The 12,311-nt window shown below is 45.1% G+C and overlaps 1 protein-coding gene across 3 annotated transcripts in view; it reads left to right on the top strand.

Moving 5' to 3' along the window:
- ANXA2 (annexin A2) overlaps positions 1–12,311 on the top strand; it is a 60,193-nt gene that overhangs the window by 30,441 nt on the left and 17,441 nt on the right. Inside the window, exons 1-2 of one of the 3 annotated variants that reach the window (XM_084213827.1) lie at positions 5,095–5,182; positions 9,812–9,871. In XM_084213827.1, coding sequence (XP_084069953.1) covers positions 9,824–9,871 — 48 coding nt within the window. In that variant the 5' untranslated portion in view covers positions 5,095–5,182; positions 9,812–9,823. Of the gene's footprint in view, positions 1–5,094; positions 5,183–5,510; positions 5,555–9,811; positions 9,872–12,311 lie in introns of those variants that run through there. The other 2 variants (XM_084213828.1, XM_084213829.1) reach the window with 2 other exon arrangements.

The following is a 12,311-nucleotide window of genomic DNA, read 5'->3' on the forward strand; positions in this document are numbered from 1 at the left end:
TAGTCAGATATGCTTGAAGGTGGCAGAAGAGGGGAACTGAACAGCAGACACAATTATTGAGAAGTAGCTGAAAGAAAATCTGGTGATGAAACAGTATCAGGATATAAAAGGAAACTTGTAGACATCACCCTCAAGATGCAGCCATCTGGTGGAGAGGTAAATGTTTTACTAGCTCTGAGGAGCATTTGCTGTCAGGCTCTTGTGTGTGAGGCATTTGGAGATTCTGCATGGGGGAAGTAACTTCAGGGCATGTCAAACATGTCTTTGTCAGTCACAGTGATTGCTAAAATACACCCCTTAAGCAAGGTTACATCACCTTTCTTGTAACATAGGCTTTGTGTGAAACAGATGATCAACTGGAAACAATTTGATGAGTCTAATTTATTTTTGTATCTTGATGAAGTAATTAATGTTTACCATTTTCTTTAGCAGATGCAATGCTTAAACTTTGCTCTGCAGAGTTAACAGTAGAAAGATGGGGCCTGATCAGTCAGAAGGCAGCGGTCTAAGATCATACAGCAAACCACAGCACTGCAAGGCAGGCAGCCCAGGGGGCCAGTGTTGAACCTGGATGATCTGTTCCTAAGCACACTGCTTATGCCTGCATTCACTCTGTTCCCAGACTGAACCAGCCAATGCTGCCACCTTACCTATTGTAACACATAACAAAATACTAGAGGTCTGGCTAACACAGAAGATCATTCCAGAGATTAAGGCTTGCTCTTTAAAAAGGGATTATTTCAAGTAAATGAAATTGAGTGGAGAATAACATTTGTGCAGGAATGTGCATGTGGTGTAGGAATGACAGTGCACAGAATAGAATTGATCCAAGGGCTTAGGTTGTTAGGTGGAGCACCTAACAAGATGTCTGGTTCTCTGGTATTGTGTTAGATAAAAGTTTGCATTGGTGTTCTGGTATTCTGTTTATTTTTCAAATATGTGGGATTACAGTTCTGTAATATTTAAACTCCCTCCACCTCCTGCTAAAAAACCCAACAGCCCAGAACACAACTCCCCTTCTCCCAAGCAAAACAACCCTGTCAGTGTTTATAGAGTTTTATAAATGCAGTGTAGGTGTGCTAATCAGGACTCCTTCCTTCTTTCATCTGTAGCCATAGACACAAGAACTTCCCAAGTGTTACCCTGGGAACCCAACTAGCACAACTTTTAAGTTATACTTAACTGTCTTTGTAACCTGTAATTACCATGGGAGGTAATAACAAATCTGTGTATTTGTGTCATGGCAGTTCCCAAATTAGACACAAATAATCAAGATGCAAAAACAACACCCAGAGGTCTGCCTGATCCATATGCTTATCAGAATGGAATTTATATTATCCTCTTGCAACACAATCAGGGAGCAACACTAGATAGAGGCTCAGTCACACCTAGACCAGAAAGTCCTTTCTCCTGATCCCTCCCCTCTCTCTTAATTGAAGCAACAGGTTTAAGTAGGCAATACATATTGACAGAATTGTGTCCTTCATACCTCCAGTGTTAATGCAGTGTTGATTGATTGAAAGACAGCAACCTGAAAGAGGTGAGCAAGATCTGTGTAGATGGAGGAGCAAAATAGAAGTGAGAGAAAAATCAGCTGGAGTGACCCCATATGCAAGGATATGGGGTTATTGCAAAGATAAAGCTGGGTCAGAGGCGAACTTAAACTGATTATTCAAGTTAAGTACATCAAGCCTCCAGTAATATGATAAGAAGATAATGACAGGAAAAAATCCTGTAGGTGAAGTAGAAGAAAATTAGTATATTGAATTGAAAGAGGGAGGGGAAAAAAATAAAATTAGTATCAAGCAATATTAAGCAATAACAAAAGAATGGTAGAGTTATCAGTGGTAATGTCAGTGAGAGGATGGAACACGTGGACCTACAGCATGTCCATAGGCTACAGGCTGAAGCCCAGTCACAGAGTACAGTCAGAAAGGAAGAATGGAAAGCTGGCACAATTATATTTGTTTTTCCATGCACAGGACTCTGTGCAGCCCCAGCCAAGCAAAGTGTGCTCTCTTGGATTGCTGCGGGCAGCATGCAGGAAGCCAGGTCACAAATGGGGAATTGCAGCTGATTGAGTTGCTGGCAATTTGAAATATCACCTTCTATGCAGATATTTTAAGCGAGTTCAGGGGCCAAACATTGTGAAAACAAATGGAAAACCTTTCTTGGCACTGCCTTACTATTTGAAGCACTTTTCTTCCACTAAATACCTGTGAGGCAGACACAGAGACACTGGGCTTGTGCTAAGTGCAGTTCTTGTCCCAGCCCTAAATCCAGCCCAAAGCTGGTGGCAGTGCTCAGGAGTGGTCATGGACCAGAACCCCTTGGGATAGGTGCTATACAAACCCTCGAGGTTCTGGGTAAATCCTCAGAAATATCCTATATGACATAGAGGCTTAGGTCTCATTTTAAGAAGTGATACAGACACTTAGTTGATGTTTTCCCATTAATTAATTCCCTTTCCCTCTCTGGCAGATAACAGAAGGCTTTCCTGCTTGCCCAGTCTGACTGCTGCCTTCCTTAAATTACTGGTTTTGCAGACATTTTCCTTGAAGGTATGAAGAATATATAACATTTCCATGGGCAGGATCAATGGCTTTGTTTTTAGGGTTTGGTTGTTCTGCCAAAAGCATGACTGTGTTTTCTGCTGTTCATACTGCTAAAATTCCCCAGCTGGGACAAGTGCCTTTGATGTCAGTTGACCTACATATACAGAGAGCAATTGAGGGAATTTGTAACATGTTTGGGAATGTTTGTATCTTCATGACTCTGAATGTACTGGGGTTTTTTCTATTGTCAGTCTTTTTTCTTTTGAAATCACTTCAGCAGTCCCTGAAGTTTGTATAAGTTCAGAGAGGCTCCTGTCTGTTTTGAACTGAGGTCAGTGTGTGATTCTGAGGTTGAATAACTGATGAGTGAGTTGGATGTTAGCGACATTTCTGAAACTGTTGGTTATAATAATAGCTCTCTTGATATCAAACTTTTTGTAAACTGTTCATATGAAGATGTAGTTAGCAAAAATGAATGGTGGTTTATGAGCTACTTCATATTTTAAGAAGTATTGAATTGTTAAAAAGGTAACATTTCTAAGGAAGTGGAAGTAGCAGCGTCATTGTAGGCTGCAGTAGAGGACTGAAAGATGAGTGTTTAGAGAATGATTATGTTCCTCCTCAATTCTAATATGTGACTGAGCAGATTGTATACAAAAATGCAATGTATATGTTTGAAAACACTCTCTTTAGCTGAGGGTGTTGTGGGTATTCTTTTCTGCTTTTGTATTAAGAATGTTTGACAAGAGATGGGGGTTTCAAAAACTATCCCTGAGGGATTATGCAGCCATTAGGAGGCAAATTGGCTCTCTGGCTGCATATCCCTATTTAAAACCTCTAATGAATACTGCAGTACAGAATGGTTGTTACTTCTAGGACTGTAAGTATTTTTGATCTCTGAATAACATTTCCAAGTTGCCAGTGATTTTTTTTTTTCCCCTAAGAAACCTGAAAAGCAGGGGGAAATTATTTAACTGCTAGTGACAGACACTGGTTGAAGTGGGAGAGCCAGGAATTAATTTTGAAAGACAGGTTCCTTAATACACAGAGAAATAACCACAGTGGCCTTGCCAAAAACAAGGCTAATGAGTCAAACTAATGCAATATTGGCACTGACATTTTCTGACAAAACACTGCTCCATGATATGCCTTTTCCTATGGCTCTCCCCTTCGTGTCACTTCTGTTTAACCAGAAAAGGTGTATTAACACTATTTTCACCTTCTGGAATGGCCAGTTCATGTGTCCACTCTGTTGCCTCCATGTTTGAAGTCGAGTGTAGTACTTCCTAATATTTCTCCCTTTTTGTACTACTGATCTTGTTTCACCCCAGGAATGCCTGTGTCTCTCAGCTCGTGTTCTTGTCTCTTTTGTGTTTGCCAGCTTTTGCCACTGCTGTTTTTATGCACCTGGCTAAGCCTAAAACTTTCTTATCCCATGTCTGCTATCTCTGTCTGTGCTTACAAAAAATACTTCTACTAACAGAGACAAGTGTCTCTTTGCAGAATCAAATCAACTGAATAACCACATATTATTGAAAGAACTGTATACATCTATTCACCTGCAGGGGTTAAGAAAACCACGCTGAAGTTTCAGGAATAACTGCTTGAACTGGGAGTGGGGAGTGCTTTTTTCTGCAGCATTTAATGTCAATTCTCCATGCTGTTCAGGTGAAACAGGCATCTGAAGTGATCCGGCTGAAGGTCTGCAAATACTTTTAGACTGTGTTTGTCCTTTGTTACAAGTGCAACACCTGGACTCTACAATTGAGTTTTCACTACTTGTGCTGGGAGAAGCTTTGATTTCCTGTCCCGGTATTGGGTGTGGTAGGCCTGTTCGGGTTATCTGAGCATGATAGTGAGTCAGCCTCAGAGCAGAGCTTGTGTCTCATTCTTCCACATTTATTGCTTGGCCAGACGTCATTTAGGCTTCTCCCAGCTCAGATTCCCCTGAACTCTAGCACGGCTTGCAGGAAGCGGGCTGGGCCCTACCTGCACACTGTAGGGATGATGGTTTGCTGTGTAAGAGCCCAGCTCTCACTCCGGGGCAGGGAGTGCCCGGCTTGCCGGGGGCGTTCGAGGTGCGGGCCCTGGGCACCTGGGACTCGGCTGCTGTGCTCTGCCCCTAGAGCCCCAGCGCTGTCACAGCCGCGCTGCTCCGAGGAACCCAAAGCAGGGGCTGCAAACAGTCACCTGCTGCCCCGGGAGCGCTGGGGGGAAGCGAACGGGGCCGCCTTCCCCGGCGGCAGTGGGGGTTCGCATCTGCAGGCAGGGTGGGCGGCCAGCGGGCCAGGTGGAGAAGCGGGGCTAGGGGGTGAGGGCTGAGCCCCGACCCCTGCAGCCCAGGGCGCTGCTCCCGGCGTCGCGGCAACCTCGGGAACCCGCGGGCGTCCGGTGGGGCACGGGCGCGGAGGGAGAGGCTGCTCCTGCCCTACCCTTGCCCACCCCATCCCTGTCCCCGTCCTGCGCCGGAGTCGGGCGCGGCCGGGTGAGTCAGCGCCGTGCGGGGGGGCGCCGGGGCGGGAAGGACCCGCCTGGCCCTACAAAACCCCGCCCGGGCTGCCGCGGGCCCCAGCTGCTGCCAGAGCCGCCCGAGTCGCCGCTAGAGCCGCCCTGCCCGCCCCAGCCAGGTGAGCCCTCGGCGGCAGCGCAGCAGGAGCGGGGAGGCGGCAGCGCCGCGGGGCCGGGCCGGGCTGCGGGCGGGGGTCGCGCTGCGGAGCCGCTGCTACGGAGGGAGCGGAGCGGGCAGGATGCGGAGCGGGGCGGTGGCTGCAGCGGCCGCCGCCCTCCCGCGCCCCGCTCCTCTTCCTCCTGCCCTGTCCGCCTGTTACTTTTCTGTGCTCGGTTCCACGTTGGGACGGTGGGGCCGCGGGCGAGGCAGCCCTCGGGCAGCTTCGTGCGCCCCTCAGCAATTCTGGGTGTGGCGACAGCGCTCAGGAAACAGGAACCGGTCCCAAACTTCGCCAAACTTCCCCAGATAGTAATTTCGTCTCGTCGTTAAGGTACACAAAGGCTCAGCTGGGTTGACCATGGTACCGTAAGTTCGCTTGCAGAGAAGCTGTGCCGGCCAGCCAGGCTCGCTGGAGGCGGTGTTCATTCAGCTGGAGCGAGGCTGGAATTGCTCCCGCAGGCACGGCGGAGCCCCGAGCCCGCCAGGGACAGCGACCCTTTCCCTTCCTTTCCCTTCTCGCCCAGGGTGCGGCTGCCAGAGCCGCAGCCGCTGGCACGGGCAGCAGGAAAGCCCAGCAGGGCCGTGCCGGGTGGGCAGCGCTCCCCGCGCGTTCCCTGTGCGCTCCCCGCGATGCGCCGCGGAGCCCCGGGCTCCTCCCTGCTCGCACGGCCAGGCTTGGGCGGGGCTCTGCCTCCCACCCTGCCCGGCCGTGAGCAGGATCGCGGAGGTCCTGCTGCTGCCTTTTGGAGTGAGTCAGCTCGGATATCACTTCCCCCTCGAGTGAGGAGGGGAGTTAGGGCGGAGGAATGTTGTCAGGTATTTCAACTGAAAGAGAAGTGAAATTATTTCAGCGTAGTCATGCAGAAGTGGTTTGTGTGCCTGTACGTGGGCAGCTTTACTTGTGTTTAACATCAGTTCTTATGTTCATATTCCAATGCTCTATCTGCACAGAGGTGCAGCCCCTGATGTACAGGTCAGGAGTGAAAGACTCCTGGAACCAGTGTGCCCTTGAGTGATTTATCCCTGTGTGAGCCTTCTGCTGCTAGAGCTGGTTTTGATAAGCAGCCCTAAGTGGGTAGAGTTTCCATTGGCCAGTATTTGGTGTAGTTTGCCTTGATGAATAAAAAAAAAAAAACAAACTCAAACACAAAGAGGTTTCCTTGTAAAGTCTCAAAAGTGAGAGTAACTTGAGTTTGAAGAAATAAAAGTCCTTAATTTTGTATGTGCATGGTATCTTCCTGGAAAGGAACTTCCTGAGTTATTAGCAATATCTGTGGAAGAAAATGGTTCAAGTATGTTTGTGGTAGAGCAGTTTAATGGGCTTTGAAATGCTTTTCTTTAAAGAAGTTTTTTGTTGTTGTTGTTGTTTTTTTTTTTCTCCAAATAGTGGCTTTAAGTGATGTGCTAACCCTAATTGGGTGATTTGGGGAGATGCAGCCTGGCCTATTTGTATTCTAGCTTAGGACTGTATATATATATATATATATATATATATATGAATGCTTTTGAGCCCTTGTTTCATTTACAGCAGATGCTGCAGGTCTTCCTCACTCTCCCTCCTCTCTGTTAGCAGGCTTGCCCTAGTTTTTGGACACAAATGTGCTCCAAATGGAGGAGTTTCCATTCTCTCATTCCGGGGATGCCGTTTCCTTGGCTCAGATGGCTGGGAACACCCTTTGCTCGTATCTCTGCCCGGTATAATAAGTGCTTCTTAAAATGCTAATTCTGCTTATTGAGCAATGCAGTTGTTTGTGCCTACCTGAAACTTTTCCATGGAACACGGGGGTTTTTCCATAATGTGTGGGAGCTGGCCCTGGAAATCAAGATATGGAGCTGCTTTTAAACTCACGTTCTTCCTTTACCAGAGGGTTTCAGGGATAAGCTGGTGAATAGAGACTGGGCCAGTACAATAACAGAGCTGTAAACCAGTGCCTTCTGGGAGGGCTGAATCAAAACATGCCATCTGTTTTAGCAGAATAATATAAGGATTGTGTAATATGCATTTAGAAATTGGTTGTAGAGACTTGCCTTAAGGTAGTGAAGTATTAGTTTACAGCTGAAAGGTAAAACTTGATTCCTTTCCAGTGTAAGGAAGAGCAGGCTAGTGCAAGTATTTTCTCTTTACGTGTTCAAACCCGTCCAGAACTTGTCAAAACTACATCAGATAAAATCAGTCTATCAGAGGACAGTGAGAGTCTGTTCTCAAATACGAGTGCTTTACAGAGCAGGGTGTGACAAGAGCTGTGTTTCTTCTCTGGGTAAAAAATCTTTCTCTGCAAAGATTCTTGCAAGAACTCCCTTTTTTTTTCCTTTTGCCAGCTTGCTGTTGATGGGCAGTCAGTTGCTATAGCATTGTTATGTTCTGGTGATATGAACCTGGAGTTCCAGCTCTATATGAGGGTGTGTTAGTTCTGTTCCTGGACTCTGATCAAGTGTTTTGTTCCAACAGACCTGATTCAGTGTGGTTTTAAATTGATTTAGAAGCAGTAGTCTTGCAAAAAGCTGTTCAGTGATTAGGGTTTTTTTATGTGAAAGGTTATGCTGCAGTTGCCTTGTTTCAGCTCTCCCTGGTGTTTTCTTTGTGACAAGAAAGACTAAAGGACTTCAGTTGCTCATCTTTGGTAATAGCTGAAATACTGTCAGAGTACAAAGGCCTCACAGGCTCTTCATTTTATGGAGAGTAAACATTAGGAATTTCATAACCAGGGAATATATATCAGTCCCCTCTACCCAGCATGGTTTATAATGCCAACAGCAGGTAACAGCTTATTACAACTTCTGCAGGCTGTCTTTAAAGGCCTGGGTTGGATTTTACCCCTGAAAAACCATTTATTCTCAAATATATCAGTGCATGACTGTCATTTTGTTCTTGCTTTTCTTCCCCCGGAATCTTTGTTGAAGTTAAGTTGCTTTTGTTACTTAAACCTAGATTGTTTCAGGAGATGGAAGATTCTCTTTGTGTGTTCTAAGTGAGGAAATGTGAGATAGCAGCAGTTACACTACAAATGTACTGTGATTTTGCTGCTGTGTTTTATTCTTGTACCACTAGCTATTTTTGCCAAAAGACTTCTTTGCTTTTCTCCTTACAGGAGCTAAAACAAACAAACAAGAAAACAACAACAAGAACAAAATACTTTTTCCTAGAGTTTTAACCAGATCACCATTATCAAGAAACTATTTCAAACATTTCTGGTTCTCCAAGCTCTTGATTGGTCATTGAGTGGAGAGGAGATGGGTTTCTCTGGTGGGTGGTTGGTCCTGAGGAAAGCCCCATGCAGTCAGAAGAGTGACTGCTGGAGGATTGAAAGCCAGCTGAAAGGACATAGCCAGGACTGGCTGACAATAGCTGGGAGTTGTCTGGGGGGCACGGAGCCAAGAACTGGCCTGGGGAACCGAGGCAGTGTGGAATGAAGGGCGTGGCACCAGCTGAAAGCAGGGCACTTTGGGTATCTGGCTCACTTAGCTGTTAGTGGAATGTCTCTGGTTTTGAGGTGCTGCTGCCCTTTCTCCTGTCCTCTCCTAAGCCAGCTCTTTTCCCTGTTTGATAATGCTCTCTGCAGCTGGACTGTAGAGGTCCTGGGAAAAAAGCTTTCATTTCAACAGCAAATAAAGTTTGCTGCAGGTGCCATCCTGGGTGACTGGGTAGCAGTGTGAGTAGCAATGTCTGTCCTTTCTCTAGAGAAATTTGAGAGCAGGGTTTTGGGAATGCATCAGGCCTTTTAAATATTGCCCCTGGTTTACAACCTTTGGAAAAGCTTTCCTTAGCTGAGAGACCCTTTCAGTAAAACAGTAATACAGCTCTGGCAAGCTCCCTGACCAGAATCCAGAGTTTTAAAAGGCAAAGTATTGTAACATAAATTTATCACATCATTGTTTATTTCTGCCATGTATATAATCCATCTCAGGGTTGGGATTTCCCCTGATTTTTTTGCATATAGAAGGAAGATGTTATTCAGGTCCTGGCAGTGGAGCATTGATATTAACTTGCTCCAATGGCTCTTCTTTTTGGAGCTGCCATTTTAAGGTAGTCCTTACTACCTCATCTCTGATAATCGTGTTACTAAGTGGTGTTTGTTCTGGAGAGCTACAACGAAACCACAAGATCCAGCATCCAGGGTTAAAGATTAAACAGGGTTATGATTTTGTCAAGTGCCTGCAAGAAATTATTCCACTGCATTTCCTGAGTACTTGAGGAATTGGCATGTGATTTAAATCTACTACTGGTTGCTGTTCTTTGACTTTGAGCTGGACCAAGCTATATGTATCTGAATAATTTTCCTAGTACTGAGTTGTCAGCTTAGGCAACTCTGTTTCTGAGGCAGAGATTTCTCAAATTCCTGAGTATTCAAAATGCAGAAGAAATGCTCGTTTAAGGAATTTTTATTGTACAATGGAATGAAGCCCTCTTGTTGCATCATTAATGGTGGTGTGGCTTGGAAACTCTTGAATCTTCTTTCCTGCCTGGTATTAACAGATCTGTTGGGCTGTGTCACTTGAAGTGCTGCAGTGCATCAAGACTGGTGGCACACAGTGATATAACTGTAAATATATTTAAATCTACTTTGTCTTTTTTTTCCTCTTCCTCCAGCATTCTTTCAAGATGTCCACTGTTCATGAAATTTTAAGCAAGCTCAGCCTTGAAGGAGATGTAAGTATTATTATCTAAGCAAAAAAGTTTGTTTTACTTAAATGTCTCATCTTGTTCCTTTTACAGGACTCTGCACCAACAATTGTACTGAGCTGTACAGTTTACAAGATTCCACAAATCTCTTAAACTTTTATTGGCTAAAAACCTCATCAGCAGTGACCAGTTTTCATCCACAAACCAGCTGTAACCATTGGACAGTTATATGATTTAATGAGAATATTCTCCTGCTGGGACTTATCAAAGAGATCCCAGGGCAAACAGTGGTGGCTGGTTTACATCTGTGTCCCTCTTTCTTCCAAAGGAACAAGTCAGTTAAGGAGGAGAACAGAAAATTGAAATACATTCTCTTTTGCTGATACCCTCTGATTTTTGTTTTCCAGTTAAAAATGGAGAACATTATGAAAACAAAATATATTGGGGGTCTAATTCCTGTAATGGTTATCACCAAAACCAAACTAGCTCTTGAAAAAAATTATTTTCTCAAACTTTTCTCATTTTCTGTTGTAGTTTTGATTGCGTATTTTTCACCACATCTGCATTTGGTTTAGAGTTTTATTGAAATACCAGAAAGCCAAATTCTTTGTTTGATTTCTTCAGTTGCAGTTAGATGGTAGATTACCAGTGTGGTATCAGCATATCATGCCATGGATTTATGGTGATTGTCACTGAAGAGGAAGTGAATCCTATCCATACATTATTTCATCACATTCCTAATGAACTTGCTACACATAGAAATCTCACAGCTGGTACCTGCAGGTCTGAGCTTGGTACAAGCAAATGTTTTGCCCATTTTTGGTACTTGTTGCGAAATGAATTATACCAGACTATGTTTGTGGAAGAGCTGTTGCAAAGAACTGGCCAGTGAACTGTAGGTAAGCAGTAAAACTGGTTTTGTACTGCAAAAACAGTCAAGTCTTCAGCTTTCATGCTTGTGTGTTTCAATAGAGAATTACTTGGAATAATAATTAAGCAATCTGTTCTCTAGGGCAGAAATGCTTCTTCCTTGATTCTTGCAAGTAGTTGTAAAAGTCAGATTTGAATACTGTCCCATGGCAGCATTTCCATCAGAAATCCTGCTGCAGAAGGCTCAGGCAGCTGGTTTGTGCTCTAAGTTGGAAGCCAGAATTACTGAGTAGCTGGCCTGTGTAGCTCTGCAGCATTAGACCAGTTCCTCTAAGCAATGATTTAGCAAATTAATTGATGTTAAACACAGTAGTTGGGCCGGCAATTTTTCTCTTAAAATTCAAACCCTGAGGGTATAGAATGATTGTGGCTGAACCCCAGTGCTGTCCTGTGCTCTGCATCAGTGGTACAGCAGCTGATTTGAGTGAAGGTGAAGGACCCGATTGCTTCAGCCACCTTCCCTTCCCTTCCCTTCCCTTCCCTTCCCTTCCCTTCCCTTCCCTTCCCTTCCCTTCCCTTCCCTTCCCTTCCCTTCCCTTCCCTTCCCTTCCCTTCCCTTCCCTTCCCTTCCCTTCCCTTCCCTTCCCTTCCCTTCCCTTCCCTTCCCTTCCCTTCCCTTCCCTTCCCTTCCCTTCCCTTCCCTTCCCTTCCCTTCCCTTCCCTTCCCTTCCCTTCCCTTCCCTTCCCGGAGAGGATGGAGCTGAGCCGAGGTTGATCTGTGCTCCCAGCTTCTGGGTCTCTCCACAAGAGTACAGAAAGATTCTCAGAATGCTCAGGTGTAGGTGAAAGGGTCCTGGTGGTTTTAGGTTAAATTAAGCCTCTGAAGCTGTTAGTGATATTTGTTTCTCCCTCATGTTTCTCAGTAGGATTAAATTTCTCAAGCTCAGAGGAAGTAAAGCACATAGAGGACCTCTGAAGCCACTAAATGCATAGGGAAAAAACCAATTTCTCTGCTTTAGTTTGGCCCAGACAGGTGGTGCAGTTGCACATTATCTGGACTTTTACTGCCACATTGGAAAGAATTTTATACTGAACTAAATGGAAAGTCATTTTGAAAGCTGTCTTGTCTGAAAACATAGAATGCTAGTACTGTGGTACAATGGTGTACCAGGGTAATTGAATAGCTTGGAATTGAAATGCTGCTTTTCATAGACAATCCCCTTGATGAGACCTGTAAGGTGTCAGGGAAACTCAGTCTGACTTGGTACATGCCTTGGGTGGAGGGACAGAGGAAAAATGGCCACCAGATTACAAATAGACTGTGTATTTTGTTAGTGTGTGCTCTCATCTTTACAGTAAGCTACTCCATCCAAATTACTCAGCAAATACTTTGAGCTGGGTGGAAGGAGAGGTGCCCAGCTCTGCTGAGGTCACAAGGTGACTCGTTTTAGATGATGCAGAGTGCAGGGCAATGAGCACTGCCCCAGGATGGGGGATGCCTGGCTCAGGAATCTTTCAGGCACAGAGATTTCTCTGAGGCTGCATTGCATGTCTCCATTTGCTGTTTCCATTGCCACTAAAAGCAAAGGCTGTGTTT

Source organism: Fringilla coelebs, assembly GCF_963513975.1.
Source record: "Fringilla coelebs genome assembly, chromosome: 12".
In the NCBI taxonomy this organism is placed as follows: Eukaryota; Metazoa; Chordata; class Aves; order Passeriformes; family Fringillidae; genus Fringilla; species Fringilla coelebs.